Source organism: Remersonia thermophila, chromosome 2 (assembly GCF_042764415.1).
Source record: "Remersonia thermophila strain ATCC 22073 chromosome 2, whole genome shotgun sequence".
Taxonomy (NCBI): Eukaryota; Fungi; Ascomycota; class Sordariomycetes; order Sordariales; family Chaetomiaceae; genus Remersonia; species Remersonia thermophila.
Window position 1 is genome coordinate 734114 of NC_092218.1, and position 17233 is coordinate 751346.

The 17233-nt window shown below is 61.9% G+C and overlaps 6 protein-coding genes across 6 annotated transcripts; 3 read left to right on the top strand and 3 right to left on the bottom strand.

Annotated features, from left to right (window-relative positions):
* Positions 1-3229: 3229 nt before the first annotated feature.
* On the top strand, positions 3230-4196 carry VTJ83DRAFT_1658 (uncharacterized protein; the record flags this gene model as incomplete). The annotated part of the gene is made up of 3 exons (XM_071007841.1): positions 3230-3415; positions 3485-3646; positions 3786-4196. The coding sequence occupies 3 exons, from the start codon at positions 3230-3232 to the stop codon at positions 4194-4196; spliced, it is 759 nt and encodes a 252-aa protein (XP_070868198.1).
* A 1338-nt stretch (positions 4197-5534) lies between these two features.
* Positions 5535-6656, top strand: VTJ83DRAFT_1659 (uncharacterized protein; the record flags this gene model as incomplete). The annotated part of the gene is made up of 4 exons (XM_071007842.1): positions 5535-5556; positions 6085-6111; positions 6195-6454; positions 6549-6656. 4 exons carry the CDS (start codon positions 5535-5537, stop codon positions 6654-6656), a joined length of 417 nt encoding a protein of 138 aa, XP_070868199.1.
* An 801-nt stretch (positions 6657-7457) lies between these two features.
* VTJ83DRAFT_1660 (uncharacterized protein) lies at positions 7458-8306 on the bottom strand (the record flags this gene model as incomplete). The annotated part of the gene is made up of 4 exons (XM_071007844.1): positions 7458-7502; positions 7609-7787; positions 7918-7969; positions 8205-8306. The coding sequence occupies 4 exons, from the start codon at positions 8304-8306 to the stop codon at positions 7458-7460; spliced, it is 378 nt and encodes a 125-aa protein (XP_070868200.1).
* A 1502-nt stretch (positions 8307-9808) lies between these two features.
* On the top strand, positions 9809-11900 carry VTJ83DRAFT_1661 (uncharacterized protein; the record flags this gene model as incomplete). Its single annotated transcript, XM_071007845.1, has 2 exons — positions 9809-11002; positions 11094-11900. 2 exons carry the CDS (start codon positions 9809-9811, stop codon positions 11898-11900), a joined length of 2001 nt encoding a protein of 666 aa, XP_070868201.1.
* A 1064-nt stretch (positions 11901-12964) lies between these two features.
* Positions 12965-15345, bottom strand: VTJ83DRAFT_1662 (uncharacterized protein; the record flags this gene model as incomplete). The annotated part of the gene is made up of 4 exons (XM_071007846.1): positions 12965-14257; positions 14351-15078; positions 15184-15256; positions 15334-15345. 4 exons carry the CDS (start codon positions 15343-15345, stop codon positions 12965-12967), a joined length of 2106 nt encoding a protein of 701 aa, XP_070868202.1.
* An 807-nt stretch (positions 15346-16152) lies between these two features.
* VTJ83DRAFT_1663 (uncharacterized protein) lies at positions 16153-16942 on the bottom strand (the record flags this gene model as incomplete). The annotated part of the gene is made up of 5 exons (XM_071007847.1): positions 16153-16162; positions 16270-16319; positions 16389-16451; positions 16563-16727; positions 16886-16942. The coding sequence occupies 5 exons, from the start codon at positions 16940-16942 to the stop codon at positions 16153-16155; spliced, it is 345 nt and encodes a 114-aa protein (XP_070868203.1).
* Between the last annotated feature and the right edge of the window lie 291 nt (positions 16943-17233).

A 17233-nucleotide genomic window follows, 5' to 3' on the forward strand; every position in this document is an offset into this window, starting at 1 on the left:
CTGGAGCTTGAATGGGTTCGGCACCCAACCCCCTCCCCCCGATCTACGCTAGTTCTCCGTTCAATGGACCGGATGGGGAAGAACCTGGATCGCCCTCGTTTTAGTGCGATCCAAACGGCGCTGGTGGCGAGAGCAACGGCGTCAAAACCCGCTGGGCGCGACGTCAATGGTAAGCTTTCTCCCTTTCCCCCTTTTGCTCTAGAGATGGACGGGCGAGCCGCGGGGAGGGTGAACCGTGTGCCGGGATGGGGGAGGGCGGCTTCAAAAAACGAAAGGTACCCGGCATACAGTACGAGCCAAGCGGTTGGTTGGCTTTTAATATTGGATATCTCTCCTGCACGGCTGACAGGGTTATCACGCAGGTCGAGATCGAGAGAATCGGGGGGGGGGGGGGGGGGGGGCGGCGGGTGAATATGTATGTATGTATGTATGTGTGTGTGTGTGTGTGTGTGTGTGCTCGGTCTCGTCAGCTGGCTGGCGTCGCACAAGCAAGAGACGGCAGAGAGAGGCACCTCAGCAACGTGCGCACGCGCGGTGATCGACGCTGTGAGAGGAGGAGGAGGAGAAGATGCATAACGGTTGTGCGTGTGTATGTGTGTGTATGTGTGTGTGTGTGTGTGTGTGTCTCGGAGGAGAGGAGCTGGTCCCTCGGACGCCTCCTCCTCTTCTCCTCCCCGGCACACCGACCCTTCTGACAAAAAGTTCGCAGTCTAAGTGTGCCCTTGGCGTCCAAGGCATGAGCGGCGCTGGCAAGACGCGTCCAGTGAGAGAGCGGCCCGCGGTGACGACGGGGGATGGCATCAGCGAGAGAGAGACAGAGAGAGAGTGGACACCACCAGATCAATGCGACCATGCCCTTGACGGGCTTGCTTGCAGGAGAATGGCATGCAGAGAGAGCTCCATAGCTCGTCCGCCAGAGGACGAATTGGGCATGCCAAACCCCCCCCGCCGTCACAGGACGAGCTGCGAAAAAAAAACAAGCCCATGCTCATGCGGTGCCCGCCATTGTGACGATGATCTCCCCGGAACCCCAACCACGCGCGCCAACTCGCCATGGGAGGTACCGGGGGGCAAAACCAGCGTCGATGAGACGTTTGGCGAATGAGGTGCGAGTGACGGGCTGTGACACGCTCGGGACGGCGTCCGGGTTGAAGATGGGCTCCTCTGTGTGGGTAAGCTGGACGACGGGCGACAGGGGGCGACTTGCAGCTGAGCGGCAAAACAAGACGTCTCATTGGCTCGCCGCGGCCTTTTTTTTTCCCCTTGTTGCTCTTGGTTCTTGGGGCAACCCCCAGGCCTGGTTGGTACTCTCATGGCCAGCTAGTGACGCAGTATTACTATTTGTTCTCTCACAGCATGCTGCGCGGGGATCTTCCCAGGGAACAGAACAGAGCCTCTCTCTCTCTCTCTCCTCCTCATCACGGGAGACGAGGGGCCGGCACGTGGAGTCTGGCCGCTTCTCGCCTAACGGTGGCACCGTCTGTGTCTGTGTGCACACGAGCATCGCAGAGCAAACATTGGCTTCTCGGCCATGGATGGATCCATGCAGCACATGGTCGCATGCCACCAGCAGTCCCGTAGCGAAATGGCAATGCTGCTCTCCGATGTCTTGGTTCGGCCGGGCCGCCTTCTGCGACCGCCTTGGATGTGCGTGGGCCGCAAGCAATCACCACCACCAGCAGTCGCGTACATACATGCTCCGCAGGACCCTGCGGGCGCCGGGAGTCTTTTCATCTCGCGATGGGAAGAGACCGGGTGGCTCGTCTTTGTGTGGGGTGGGGATGGGGAATGCGCCTCCTCGAAACGCCTTTCCCGACCCTTCGCGCTGCGAAGAAAAGCACGCTAACTGGCGTGCTGCGGTGGAGAGGCCAGCGAGGCGAGGGATTCCATATCATTCCATACTACTAACAGGTGGTGGGCATGAGGGAGAGGAGGCTTCTGGATACGAGGGCTTGGGCGGCTGTGACTCGCCGAGTCATCGTGTGCTTCTCTCATTCCTTTGCCTCTCGAAAAGGGGGGGGGGGGGGGGGGGGTGAACAGGGGAAGCAGGAGAACCTTGGCCTGCACGATAACTAGCCCACCAGGTCACGCCCGACGCCCAAGCCAGCCTGCCAGCATGCACCCGCGGAGCCCTGCCCTGCCCTGCGCCATGTCGGCCATGACCCAGCCCGCGCCAAGGCTCAAAGCGACGCCCCACGGCCCGTGGCCGGCCGCGAGGTAGTTCGTCCCCACCCTCGGCGCCGGAGCTTCGTGCCCGTGCGCGTGCCGGCGCCAAGATGCCGATCGGGGACCCGTGCGATCATCGGCCGCCCCCAAGGGCGTGACAGGCCGGGAGCAGAGCGCTTCCCGCACCGCTTGCACGTCGCCATCCTTGCCTTTGGCGCCCATCTCCGGAGAAGGACCCAGCATGCGTGTCGCCACCCGCCGCAGCAAAGCAACGTCCTCTGTCCTCCTCGTAAGGCGTGGCCTTCCCCCCCTCTTGTGCCGCCGCGGCGACCGGACAAGCAGCAGCGAGACGAGCATCCGGCGAGGCTCGCTGAGGATGTTGACGGCGGAAGCGGGGAACGGCGTCTCAAACATTGGGCCCGTTCCATGCTCCGGCCGTGATGATGAGCCGGCCGCAGGGCAGCTCCGTCCCCCCGCGCGGATCCCCCATCAGCTCCAGCTACCGTCTGGGCCAAACCGATCCTGAGCCAGGAGCCCGCCAGAGAACCCAGAGGCCGAGGCGAAAAGCTCCGGGGGATGGGGTCGACCCGGTGGATGCTGTTGGATGCGTCATGCTGTGGTTCTTGCGAGAGGTAGTTCGTAGGCGGTTGAGACCCCGATGATGCCCGCTCCCGGGATCACGGTGGGAGAGGACACGGTGGGAGAGGACACGGCGGTGTGATACGTTCGATAGATAGGTCCCTCCGCCGTCCTGAAGAGCCGGATGAGGGCGTGTAGAATGTTCACGACCGGAGCCGGGCGAACAACAGCACGGCCCTCGGGGCTCGATGTCGTAGGAAACCCCGGAACGGGGTGAATGCATGCCCCACCCCCCACATGAACGGAGGAGGGGGGCACCTTTGTTTCCCGTTCCAGCGCTGATCGGCGCATTCGGTCCCAAGCCGTCCGGTCTCATCACAAACACACGAGCACGCGACCCCCCCCCCCCCATCTCCGATACCTCAAGGCGGGGGCTCAACCTCGCTCCAGGATCGGTTTATTTTTTTTTGTCTCTCGAGACGAAATGGGTTCCAAAGTCATCATCGTCACCGGCGCAAGCCGCGGCATCGGCCTTGCTCTGACCCAGGCCCTCCTCGCGGCATCCCACAAGGTGGTTCTGGTGTCGCGGTCGGCCGAGAAGCTCCAGGAGCTCCAGGACCGCCATCCCGAACAGGTGGCGTTTCTCGCGGCGGACATGACGGCCGAAGATGTACGTTTTGCCTCCCGGCCTGCAAGACAAACGACAAGAGGAAAAAGAAATTGACCGTCGTCGGCCCAGACCGCGCACCGAGCCACGGAGCTCGCCATCCTCACCTTTGGCAGGCTCGACGGCGTCGTGGTGAACCACGGCGTCCTCTCCCCCATCGCCCGCCTCGCAGATGCCTCGGTCGAGGAGTGGAAGAGGCTGTACGATGTCAACTTTTTCAGCGCGCTCGCTCTGGTGAGTTCGCCTTTTCCCTCCCCTTCATCTGGCCCAAAGGAGCCAAAGACGAAGAGAGGAAAGGTTTTTATAAGGCCAATGGACAGAGAGAACATGCGAACTGACACCCACACCCACACGCTTCTGATAAAAAAAAAAGACAAAAACCGCCCTCCCCCACCTCCGCGCCTCCAAGGGGCGCATCGTCTACGTCTCCTCGGGCGCCGCCATCGCCGCCTACACGGCCTGGGGCGCCTACGGCTCGTCCAAGGCCGCCCTCAACTCGCTCGCGCGGCACGTCGCCGTCGAGGAGCCCGAGGTCACGGCCGTGGCCGTCAGCCCGGGCCGCGTCGACACCGACATGCAAAAGGAGCTGCGCGACAAGGGCGCGGCCATGGCCAAGAAGGACTACGAAGCCTTCGTCGCCGACTTTGCCGAGGGCCGGCTCGTCAGGCCCGAGGTCGCGGGCGCGGTGCTCGCGAGGCTGGCCGTGGACGCCAAGGGGGAGCTGAGCGGCAAGTACTACAAGTGGGACGCGCCCGAGCTGGCCGAGTACAGGCAGGGTTTGTAAGGGGAGGGGGAAGGGTGGGAGCAGAGGGACAGGTCCCGAGAGAGGTAAAGAAGGTGGCTTTTTGTTCGTTTTTTTGCATGATACAACCAACGGGTGGCATCCCCCACCCACTTGGACCACAAAGGATGTCATCATCTCATACGGCACGCATAGGACGGACGCAATCGGCTTCAGCATGAGTCGTTCCCCGTCGGCACATTAGAATAGTCATCATGTCTATTTCCCAGGCCGTCTTTTCCTACGGCCACCACCACAAAGGAGCATCTGGAAAGATGTAATCAGCATCCGAGTCCGCCCGGGGGTTTTCCACTCTTCCATGCGAGCGAGGAGGGTAGGTAGATCAGGTGATAGGTTTCCGTCATGCATTGTCGGTATTGGAATGAGATAAATTTTTAACATCATCATGTGGCTACGTATCGTTCCAGGTGCCCGAGGGAGAAGGGGGTCGGGAACCGAAAAGCTGCAAACACTATATACAGACGAAACGCGTCGGCTGTTAGCTCCATGATCCCAACCACCGCGACGGATCAGAAAAGCCCTCGGCAACCCGAAGCCCATCAGAAATGTCGTTTGGCGTGACAGTGTCTATCACCATAGGAAGGTCTGATAGGGGCGACACAAGAGGCTCATCATGGAGCTTCGAGTTGCTGAGGGCCAAGAGCGTCGAGAGAGAGAGAGTTGCTTACCTTACTGGATCAGAGCATGCGCTTTGAACAGGCCATTCGTTCAGAAATTAGCCATGCCTGGTTCTCTCCCAAGCACTTTGAGAGATAAAATCCCAGGTGAACGCGCCCCTTTGGGGTTGAAGAAGAAAAAGAAAATTTCGGCGCGTTGGCCTGGATGGGGAAGATGGAAACGGTAGGGAAGGACTTTGGAGCTTCAGAAAATTTCCTGAAAGCTTGGATGGCCAAGTGGAGCTCCTGTGGCTGACGCAGCCGGGTTGGTGGACCCTCGCCACAGAATGGGAGTGGGGGTGGGGTGGGGGGGGGGGGTCAGAGCGGGATGCCTGCCATCGGTGTGGCGCGGTTGGCGTTGGCATCAGCGACCACATTGGGAGAAGGGACGGCTAGGCATATAAAGGGACCTCTCAACGCCAAACAAGCCTCGAGGGAAGCCCCTTGGCTTCCCTCGACCTCATGACCATGTCGACTCTTCCGCCACGGACGTGATACATCTGGCTTAATCCTCCTAATCAGCATCCCGTTTCCAATCCTCTCTGACCCGGATCCTCCATTTGTGCGTCGTTTTCGTCGCAGCACCGACACGACCCGGAAAACGCCTGTTGTTTGTTGTTGTGAAGTTGCGAGGGGCTGGAACCCTCTAGAGTCCATCATCATCATGTCGGACCATGAGTTTGGAGGTGTGTAGATGCTTTTTTGAGATCCCGCCGTGTTTTTTTTGGGGGGCTTGCTTTGTTTTCCGTGGCCGCCGTTGTGTCGATGTAAGTTTGAGAGGGCGTCTTTGGTCGCGTCGAGGAGGCATCAAGTGAAGCCCGCTGTGCACCTCTCACCCACCACAATGACGACGACGACGACCACCAATACCACCACCACCAAAATACCGGTCAAGAAACAAACCACCTTCGACTTTTTTTTGTTACCGTCATACAGAGCCAAAATTTCCCCTTTTCCTCTGAAAGGCCTTTTTTAAAGCGGGGACAGGCGAACGAACTCCTTCATGACATCACATACATAATCCAACGTCTCTCATAACAACGCTGCAACATCCACCGGCCAACAATGTCTCGACGCATGCGTCGTTCTGAGCGCTACTGGAGGAAGCAGGATGGAACCTTGCCGAGTAGTTCTCGCCTCCAGCCGTCCACCCCATGAAACCCATTTGTCCGAACAAAACCCCCGGACCAAACGCCGCTAACCGTTCCTCCCAGGAAACGATGACCTTTCTTTGCCGAAGGGTACGTCCCTCATGCCGCATCCTTGGTTTTCGTAAGGCGGCGCCGACGCTAACTTTGGCTCCGGCCGCCCTCCCCGAATCCAGCCACCGTGCAAAAGATCGTCGGGGAGATCCTGGCCGGGTCGTCCGGGATCGCCTTCTCCAAGGAGGCGCGCGACGTGCTCATAGAGTGCTGCGTCGAGTTCATCACGCTCATCAGCTCCGAGGCCAACGAGATCTCGGAGAAGGAGGCCAAGAAGACCATCGCCTGCGACCACATCATCAAGGCCCTCGAGCAGCTGGGCTTCCCGGACTATGTCGGCCCCGTCCTCGAGGCGGCCGCCGAGCACAAGGAGGTGCAAAAGGTGAGCTACGGAGAACGCCGCCAACGCTACGCAACAGAGGATTTTTGCGGCGACGCTCGACGCAGGCTAACCGGTTTGTCGGGGGAAAAAACAGGGGCGCGAGAAGAAGGCCAACAAGCTGGAGCAGAGCGGCTTGACGCTGGAGGAGCTGGAGCGGCTGCAGCAAGAGCAGTTTGCCGCGGCGGCCGCCCGTCACACCTGAGCCCCGTTGCCCGCGGCGATGCCAGATCGCAGAAGAAGGAAAACCCGACCGGCTCGTTTCGTTCAGCGGCAAGGCGGACGAACCCCCCCCCCCCCCCCCCACCATGACCGATATGTACGTAGTGTACAGGTCATCATCATCCTCATCATCGCCGCCGCCGTCGTTGTCGTTGTCGTCGCCGTTGTCGTCATCATTGGGTCCGTCTACCGAGAGCTCTCGCCGAATCTGGCAGAGAACGGGAGGGGTTGGAAGAGCAAAGGCCAATTGTATGCATTCCGTGGCGTTGGAGCACATCATGGGCCAGGCTGTGCCGGAGCACGTTGTAGGGAGCAGGGGGGGGGGTTATACATAGGTAGATTCCTAGGATCCTGATCATGGTTCGGGGCAGCGTTGGCTCATGGGCCCGTCAGGCCGTCAAGACGGCGAGGGATCCGGGTCTGCGTGTGAATGTCTCGGGAGAACGAATGCAAGGGTTGAACATGCCCCACAGGCACGGCAGGAAGAATCTGATCACCATACCAACAATCAAAAATGAAGTTGCGTACCCATGGCTGGCTGGGGTGGAAAGTCAGATACCGGGGGGGGTGGGGGGTTGAGACGCAGGCGGCACGTCGGCGAAGAAACGGAGGAGAAACCGGAAGCATTCATACAGGTCTATTCCAATCACCGCCTCCGCTACCTAGTTCGCACACGGGTGTCACGGCATCTCGCGAGATCACCCCCCAAGGGTTCAGCTCATCATGCCAACTTTTTCTTCTGCACAAAAAGCTCAGGTAGGCAGGTAGGAAAAGGGAAGCCTCTTTAGTAGCCTTCCTTGCCCCACTTGTTATACTTGTCGTGAAGCCGCTGCAGAGAAAGCCACCGTTAGCAATTTCTTTTTTCTGACAGAGAGGGGGAATGGCAGCCGGGGACCGAGTGCGGGCCCGTCGGGTTTCTTTTTGCTCCAACGCACCTTGGGCAGGGTAACGTCCGGGACGACGACAACGTTGATGGCGCTGGGGGCGTCCTTGGGAGCGGCGCTGGGGTCAGCGCCCGGGTAGTACTGGTACTTGCCCGAGGTCGAGCCCGACTCCCACGGCATGCTCTTGAGGGGCACGGCGTTCTCGGAGGTCGACTTGGTCGGGTTGGTGCCTGGTTGGTGGTGAGCCCGCGCGTGCACACGCACGCACGCACGCACGACCGGTCAGCCTAGGATCGCGATTGCGCGAGCCCATTCGCCTCTTGTCTCCGGGTGGGGGGGGCGAGGAAGAGAAGGACTCACCAAAGTAGTAACCGGCGCCGGCGAGGGCGGCGACCATGACACCGCCGAGGATCTGTAGCACAGCACCCCGCGTCAGCACTCTTCCCTCGGCACGTCTCCCCTGGTGATTTTCTTTCCCCTCGGCAACCGGCTCGACAATGGACGCTTCGCATGTTTGGACGGGCAGGGAGGCAGGCGTCGGGTTGCGGGCACCACGCGGGTGACCGGCGCGGCGGCTTGGGGGGGGCCGCCGAGGGGCCGAGGGTTCGTGATGATGGCTCCGGATGGGATCGGGAAATTTGACGCACCAGGATCTCGGGGTTCTTCTTGGACTCGGACTTGAGGGCCTGCTCGGTGGAGAGGCGGCGGACCGTGGTCGAGAAAGCGCGGCGGGCGATGAAGGAGGCCATTGTGACGGGATCGCGGTGGTGTTTTTGACCTGGAGTGGGGAGGGTCGAGGTGTGTGATTCGAACAAGCTTCCAGTTCGGCGGGACGGGTGGTTTGACGTTGTGAGCTCTTGTCGCCTCATACGATTGCATTTCGTCCAAGCCGAGAGCTTCGGTCTTGGCGGCCAAGCGTTCCGACGGTGGGTTTCCTGCCAGCTGGCAGAGGCCGGCAGACACCGAGAGCGGGCATGGCAAGCACGTGAGCCGAGCTGCCGGAATCTTGGTTCTTGGGTTTCTGAGTTTCCTTGGTGGGGTTATTACTTCACTCTCCTCCGTCTCCCCATCTCTGTTGGTCCTTGCGTCACCAAGAAAAAAAAAGACGGAGAGACTGCTGGCTTGCTAGCAGTACTGTGTAGTTGCATGGGTGCAAGCGCAAGACACCTACTGCGTACTGTGGTACTGCGTACTGCGTACTGCGTAATAACCAAGCACTGTGTGTACTGTGTATTTGATTTTCCTCCTTCTACCGTGCCAAGAGATCGTCACTCTGCAATCTTCCCAGCTTCCTTCTTGATTTTTTTTTTTTTTTTTTCACGCCGCACTACAATTCCCACAGTCAACATTCATGCATGATCAAAGCTCCCATGCATTGACGACAAAGCTATTTTTTCCCCCTTTCGCCTCCTTCTCCCAGACAACCAACCGACAGGCTCCAACATCAACACAAAAAGGCAACCACCTGAGACCCGAGGTGAGGTGGATGGAACCTTGAACACAAAGCCCCCTGCCCCCCTCCCTCTGCCCACCTCATGCCATGCCCGAATCAGCAGCGTCGGCACGTCGTCACTTTCAGGGGGAAGCCCGGAATGCAGCCGATGGCCTGTGCGGTCCCGCCTGAGTGGGCGAAAAAGCATGTGCCAAGGCTCCAACGCGGTGGCAGCGCAGCCAGTCCCGTTCCCGTTTGTGCCATGCCCGTCGTCTCTCTCGACTTGGTTTCTCGCCCTTCGATGCAGGCCGCGCCGGCCCTGAATCTTGGTTCCCCTACCTACGACCTTACGGTGCGCTGTGCTGTAGCACCTACCTACGCAGTACATTCGTTATTACCTGCTACATCCACCACAGCCACGTCCAGGCCTTCCAATCATTCATCCCTTCTCTGCTTCGCGACGCTCTTTTTCGTCTTGGATTCCATCCCTTTTTTTTTCTTCTTTCTTTTCGTTTCGTTTCTACACCCGTCGCTCCTTTTTGTCCATCGCCGATCCCGACACGACCAACCTCCCTTCGATACCGACCAACTGCGTTTCGCGACAGCCTCTCTCTCTCTCTCTCTCTCCTCGAAACCTCGAATCTTGACCGGCCGACCCATTGCTCCCCTCCCTCCTCCCTGACTTCGACCTCGGCTTCAAACCTCGTCCGGCTGCTCGAACATGGTGCGGTGACAAAGCCGACCGACCACTCGAGTCCTGCCCCTAGCCGCGCTCGAGCACGATAATAACCCTCCAAAAACCCAACACCCATCCTCACCATGGCCTCCGGCGACGGCGGGCCGCAGCCGTCCCCCCCGGCGACCGGCAACGACGGCTTCCCCCAGTTCCCCCGCTCCGAACGCGGGCCGCCCAGCATCATCTCCTCGCGAATGACCGACATCGTGAGCGACGACGGCGCCGACGATCTCGAGCGTGCCGCCGGCAGCCAGCGGAGAAGCGCTCTCTATTCCGAGACGACATCGCGCCCAGGCACGGCCAGGACGGGCGTGTCTTCGCGGACCCCCTGGAACCAGGGGTCGTTGCGCCAGGGGATAGCAGCCAAGCGGTTGAGCGGCACGGGGAGCGTCGGCGGTTCGTCCACGACAGGCCGGCCGCCCAGCGCCGTCGGCAGAAGCCACGTCCCCACGCTCGCGTCCCACGCCTTCTTCCGGCCCATGAGCTCGCAGAAGCTGCAAGCCCAACGAGGCCTCGCGCGCCCGTCGACCAGGAGCCGCCAAGAGCCCCAGGATGACGCGCCCGACGCCCACCGCAACAGCTTCATCTCCCACCACGAGGGCCCGCGATTCGGCGCGCACATCGCCCCCGACACCGAGCCGCGGCGTCCCTACTCCCGGGGCACCGAGTTCACCGAGCAGGACGTCTACGACCGCCTCACCTCCAACGCGAGCCCGACGCACGGCCACCATCCAACGTCGAGCGTCGCCGACAGCGTGCACCCGCTGCAGCGGAAGCCCGCCGCGGCGCGGAACCTCACCGTCGACGTCGACAAGGCCCACAAGGCCGCCGTGAACCTGCCGGCGCCCATGCGGACGCCGCGCTCCCTGCGCCAGAGCTTCTTGATGCCGCGCTTGGACTCGAGCGCCGGGAACCGGGAAATGCAGGGCGGCGAAAAGCTCGAATCCCTGGCCTCGACGCCCCAGCACCCGCCCAGCGACGCCGGCGACGGAAAGCCGCCGCTCGGGGAAAAGCAGAGCAAGGCCGCGCTCGGCCGCAACTACGAGTACTTTTTGGGCAACACCGTCTTTTGCTTGGGGGGCCGCCTTCAAAACACAAAAAGCCGGCCCATCAACATCGCGACCGGCAGCCTCATCGTCATCCCCTCCATCCTCTTCTTCGTCTTCTCGGCGCCGTGGCTCTGGCACAACATCTCTCCCGCCGTACCCGTCACCTTTGCTTATCTCTTCTTCATCTGCATGTCGTCGTTCCTGCACGCCTCCGTCTCGGATCCAGGGGTAAGCATCCGCGTTGAACCATCCGCCGCGGCCGCCGCCGCCGCGGCCCCGGCTCCCCGCCCCGGCTCCCGCGCGCTGACGTTTGTTCCAGATCCTGCCGCGCAACCTCCACCGCTTCCCTCCCCCGGACGAGAACGAAGACCCTCTGACGCTCGGCCCCCCGACGACGGAATGGGTCCTCGTCAAGTCGGCGCTGCCCAACACGGCCGCCATGGAGGTTCCCACCAAGTACTGCAAGACGTGCAACATCTGGCGGCCCCCGCGCACCCACCACTGCCGCCTGTGCGACAACTGCGTCGAAACCCAAGACCACCACTGCGTTTGGCTCAACAACTGCGTCGGCCGCCGCAACTACCGCTACTTTTTCGTCTTTATCAGCAGCGCCACGCTTCTGGGGCTCTACCTGAGCGGCGCATGCCTGGCGCAAATCCTCGTCTACAGCCACCGCGAGGGCGTTTCCCGCGCCTCCGCCGTCGACCACTTCCGCGTCGCCTTCGCCATGGTCATCTACGGCTTCCTGGCCTGCGCCTACCCCGCCGCCCTGACGGGCTACCACGTCTTCCTCATGGCCCGCGGCGAGACGACGCGCGAGTACCTCAACTCGCACAAGTTCCTCAAAAAGGACCGCTACAAAGCCTTTACGCAGGGCAACTGGTGCACCAACTGGTTCGTGGTGCTCTGCCGCGCCAGGACCCCGTCCTACTACAAGTTCAAGGTCCCGTACGTGGCGGGCGACCAGCGCCTGGCCAGCGTTCGGCGCCGCGATCGCCCCTTGTCGAGCGCCACCGACCTGCACCACAAGGACGGCCTCGAGCTGGACGAGCTCAAGCCGCCACCGCAGCAGCCAGGGGCAGGCTTTATGGGGCCCCTCGCCCGGGGCGACGCGGCGAATCCGTGATGAGTGATGAGCTGGCGCGCCTCTCCGCCTATCCATGGCGAGCGTCCTGATGTTGTTTACACACTCTCTCCATCCTTTCTCCTTTTTCATTGTTCGGTTCCTGGTGTTGGTACCACCCACCCCCTCCCCCCTGCCATGTTTCTTTCGACACGCTCCGGCGCCTTATGAGAGAGAGAGCCTTGAGCGCGATGTCCATGTGTGACCTGATGACTTGATCCAGCCAAGCATCTGCTGCTAGCAACGTGGCTAGACTTGGCGCGAGGAAAACGCCCTCCGCTTTCCTTCCCCCCCCCCTTTTTTTTTGTTACCTTCCCTCATTTCTTGTATATCGATATAATGTTGATCCCAACCCGCTGTATGTACGCACTTCATTATACCCTGGGGTTTGACGGTGGCGAGCTGGCCCGCGACGAAGAGGGAGGTGTGGTTCATGTATCCGTAGGTAGAGAGAATAACAACAACTTGATACGCATTGGCCATCTTGGGACGCGCTCCTCTTTTTGCTGTCTCTGCCTTGCGCGACGTGACTCTGCTTTGGAAGCACGCAGGCCCGTTGGGTACCGGGTCTTCAGAGAACAGCCAAAGTGACCATTTACCGGCCCGACGCCTGTCCGAGCATGAGGCCTCATGAGAAGCTGAAGGCATCCGTCGACACTTGGACGCTTTGCTCCCCTGGCCTGGCGAAAGCAAAAGATTCTTTCGTCATGACGAGATGCTCTGGGGAAGCTGGGAAGTACTACACTTGACAGAAGCCAATTCAACCATGAGAACGAAGAGCTTGACGTTGTTCTACCACAGCCGAGCACAGCAAAAGCAAAGACAAAGACAAAACCGATCCCCTCCAACCGGTCATCAATCAATCAATCAACCAAGGTCCCCCAACCGGCCCGAAGAAAGAAAAGAGATGGATAGATACACGCGCACACACGCACACACACACACTCTCTCTTCTCTTTCTCTCTCACGCACAGCCTTTTCAACCCATTCATTTTGCCCTTCATTCACCCCTCCGCCACTACGACCGTGATGGCATCCGCCCGATGGCCATCCTCCTTCCCGCCCTTCTACTCAGCGTCCTTCAGAGCCGGGAGGGGGCCAGCAGGCACCGCCTCTCCCGCAGGCGGCGCCTCGACCCCAGCCTCGGCCGGCGCGGCCTCCACATCGTTCGGCCCCGGAGCGGGCTCTGCAGATGCGGCCGACGGCGCGTCCGCGGCAGCTGTCTTCGCCGCCGCCGCCGCCGCCGCCTCGTCCGCCTCATCCGCCTCGCCCGCCTTCTCCTTCTCGGCGGCGCCGCCGTCCCCGTCCTTGGCTTCGGGCTCGTCACGACCACCCCCCGCGCTGGCGTCCTTGGCCTCAAGAAGCTCGGGCTGGTTTGGCTCCCTCCCGCTGCCCTCCTCCTCCTCCTCCTCCTCCATCTTCTTCTGCTTCTCATCCTCCTCCTCCTCCTTCTCCTTCTCTTCCTTCTTATTCTCCTCCTCACCCTTCTCCCCGGCAACAGCTGTCTCCGTCGTGGGCTTCACAGCAGGAGAGCCCGGCGGCTGGAGGAGCGCCGCGTCGGCCGAGGAGTCGGTGGAAGCCGGCGCGGCGTTCGCTTCCGGTGGAGGCGCAGAGGCGGCAGAGGCGGCAGAGGCGGGCGGTTCCGTGCCGCCGGGGGATGCCGACGCGGATGGCTCCGGCGCGGGAGCGGCCGAGGCGGCCTGAGGGGGCTGCGAGGGCTGCGTGGTCGGCTCTTCGGGGACAGGCGGCTGCGTCGGCGCCGGCTGGGAGGGGGTGGCGACATCCATCGGGGAGGTTGGGCTTGGCTCGGCAGCGGCGGCGGCGGCAGCAGCGGCGGCAGCGGCCTGGTCGGCCTCTGCTGGCGCGGCGCCGGAGGGGGGAGAGGAAGAGGAGAGGGGCCGGGACGTGCTGGCGCCCTTGGTCGGCGACGCGATGGGCGATGGCTCCGTCGGCGAGACGACCATGACGTTCTTGAGCGGGCTTCCCTCGATCCTCGAGTTGAGGTGCGGCTGGCCCAGGTTGGGCAGGGCGGGCGGCTGGGAGCGCGGCCTCGACGCGTCTTCGGATCCCTCCCGCTTGATGGACGGGCTGGTCGCGTCGGCGTCGTCGGCCGAGCCCGGCGGGGCGGCGTCTGTCATTTCGGTGTCCTCGGGCTCTTGGTCGCGCGCGTCGGCGCTGGTGCGGTCCGCGCCGGGTGTCTCGGCGGCTTCCTCATCGCCGGCCTCCTCGTCGCCGTCCTCTTCCTCGTCGCCCTCGCCCTCGCCCTCGCCCTCGCCCTCTTCGTCGTCAGAAACGATCGCCGAGGCATCGGCCATCTCGCTGTCTTGGTTCACGCTTTCGCCGTCCTCGAGCTTGACGCCCTGCGCATGGGTATAGATGGTGAGCATTCGCGCCGATGAAGCTGGTACGAGGTGTGTGCACGTAGAAACAAAAAAAAAAAAGGCAAGCCTTACCACAGCACCGGCGCCCTCGGGCTTCATGGAGGTGCCGTCCTCGGCCGTCGCCGCGTGCGACCTCGTCGTCGGCGCCGGCAGGGGCAGCTTTCCCTTCTTCCTGCCGCGGCCCGGCCCCTTGGGCTTGCGCTTGGGCGGCGGGGGCCGCCTCCTGACGGGCGTGGCCGGCTGGATCGGCAGCTGCTGCTCCGTGGCCGCGGGGGCGGGCACCACGGTCTGGGAGATGATCTCGCCGTCGACCGTCTGGCCCTCGGTGAGGGTGACGGTCTGCTCGTAGGGGTTGCCGGCCGCGTCGATGCGGCGCACGGTGGCGCGGATGACGGTGGGGCCGGTCGGCTGGGGCACGGCGGACCTCGAGGCCAAGGTGATGGTGTTTTTGGGGCGCTTGGCCAGGTACGAGACCTCGGGCCCCTCGGCGTTGCGCGGCACCTGCTTCCACACCTTGGCCGTGTACCCTTGGTTCTGCGGCTCCCAGTCCTTCTTGTCGCCGCGGGGGGCGTCCAGTTCGTAATCGACCTCGTCCTCGTCTATCGGGGCGGGCCGCTTGTAGAGGCGGCCCGACCGGGCGAGGCGCAGGAGCTCTTGGGAGTGCTGGGGCAGGAGGTGGGTTTCGCGCGGCATGCCGAAGGGGAGCTCCACGGCCCATTTGTCGCCCTTTTCGTGTTCGTCCTGCTGGGATTGCGGCGCGACCGTCACCCACTCCTGGCGCCATTGCCGGATGGGGAGGCCTGCGTCGGTCGGGGAAGAGGGACGGGCCTGTGGTTAGCGAGCTGCGGTGGCGGCGCCGAGGGAAAGACGGGTCTCGTTTGCTCATGCGACGGGGGAGGGCACACCTTCAAAGTCGTCGGGTTCGGGGTAGCCTCCTCGCGCACCGCGGCGGGTTTGTGTCGCGGTGCGCAATGGTTGCTGTTGCGGCTCCCGTGTCAGCGGCGAACGCGATCTCTCTCTCTCTCTCTCTCTCGGCTTCGGTGCATCCGACTTACCGACCGCTGCATGGTAGCAAGGACTCGGCAACGGTGCGAGCCTGGGGATTTTCTAGGTCTTTTTGGGAAGAGGTTGCGGGCTGGGCTTGGAGATGACGAGGCGCCGCTCGGTTCGTCGTCGCACGGGGGGGTCGAGCCGCCAGGACGTGATGGTTGATGCGATGCGCTGCAGGCCACCACGACGTGGCCAGGGATGGCTTTCCGGAGAGAGAACGAAGGTGGAGGGTGGAGGGGGCTGGTCAATTGAGACAGAAGCGGTCTTGTTTTCTTTCCAGAGGCAATGTCCGTCGGCAAAGCGACACTAACAAAGAGTAGCGACCAACATTTGGGAACATTTGGTCGAGGGCGCGTCCGTGCAAGCGTTCCCGGTGTTGTTTCCGCGTCAAGCGTCTACAGCGATATGCATGTATCGCAGCAGCGACCTTCGGTCCATGCATTCCGCTTACTCCCGTAAGAGCAGCGCAGCGCTGACTTGGCCCCCTAACAAGAGCCAAACCACACCCGGCTGCGTCTCTGATGGCTCGGGCCCGGAACCAGTTGGTGCAACAAAACGTCAATGTGAACATGGCGAGAATTGCCTGAGCAGCCTGTTGTCGTCCAGAAACATCCCCTTGCCCTCCTCCCATCGGCGCCGCTGCCGGCCCTGTAAGTGAACCCATGCCTCCTCCACCTAGCTAGTGTACAAACTGCCATGCCCTGGTAGGTACGGTAGGTATCGTCTATCGCCAGTTTTTTTCTTCTTCTTCTTCGTGTCCGGACCTCCATCAGCCATGCGGCGGCATCCTTGTTGTCGTGTTCTCGTTGGCGTCGTTGTGGAAATCAATCCCAGCTGTTCCCCGGTCAGGTCAGCATTTTCGATCCCTCGACCAGGACAGCAGCGCCTCCACGGGGTTGCAGAAACAAAAGAAGAAAAAAAAAAAAGGAACAGAAACCCACCCGGTATCCTTCTGCCTGACCGTCTCGCCGTGTCCCGGCTGATCCTTGCCCTGTCGCCGCAGCAAGAGAAAACCCCGTCAGCACGCCTCTCCTCTCCCCAAAGCAGGTTCAGCACGTACCGATATCCCGCCCTCCACCACGAGCTTATCCATCTGGTAAAACTGGCTAATCACCGTCTGGCGCTGTTCATCCAAACGGCGAGAAGCAAACAACCCGGGTCAGCATCTCTTTGACCGCCAAACGAGCAAGGCCGCATCCAACAAGACAAAACAAACCACCCCTCCCTTCCTTACCTTCAGCATCTGCAAATCCTTCAGGCCCTTTTGCACGAGCTCCTGGATCCTCCGCGGGTCCTCGACGTCCTTGTTCTCGCGGAAGGCGTCGCGCGTCCGCCGCTTGGCGTACTCGCGAAAGTTGTAGGCCGCAAACTGCTGGCCCTGGCGCAGGAGCTGGCGGTACTGATTCGGGTCGTGCACGGTTAGCTGGCTGCGGGCGCACGAAGGCAAGGCGAGGCGAGGCGAGGCGAGGCGAGGGGGGCAGGGTGTGGGAGGGTGGAGGGCGGAAAAAGAGGGCTCGACGGCGGGCGGAACAAGATCCGAGGCGCCGAGCTACGTACCAGCGAGAGCACTTGCGCCGCCGTCTCTGGCCGGACGGCTTTTTGCACGGCTGTCATGGTGGGTGGGTGGGTGGGTGGATGTATGTGTGTGGTCGCTGCGGATGCGACGGAGATCACGGAGGGGTACCGGCAGTACGTGTTGCGAAAAGAAAGGGAAGCTCCGAAAGAAATAGGACGGCAGGTATAGGAGTTGGCAAAGTCGGGAGGTAACGGCGGCGATGTCGCGGGGGAGGGGGGTGTTGTTGTTGTTGTTGTTGGTTCAGTCGCAAAGAATAGCGATGATGGAGTGATGGAGGGTCGATCGTTGTTCCGAATGTTTGCGATCCGGATACTATCGGCGTCGGCGAT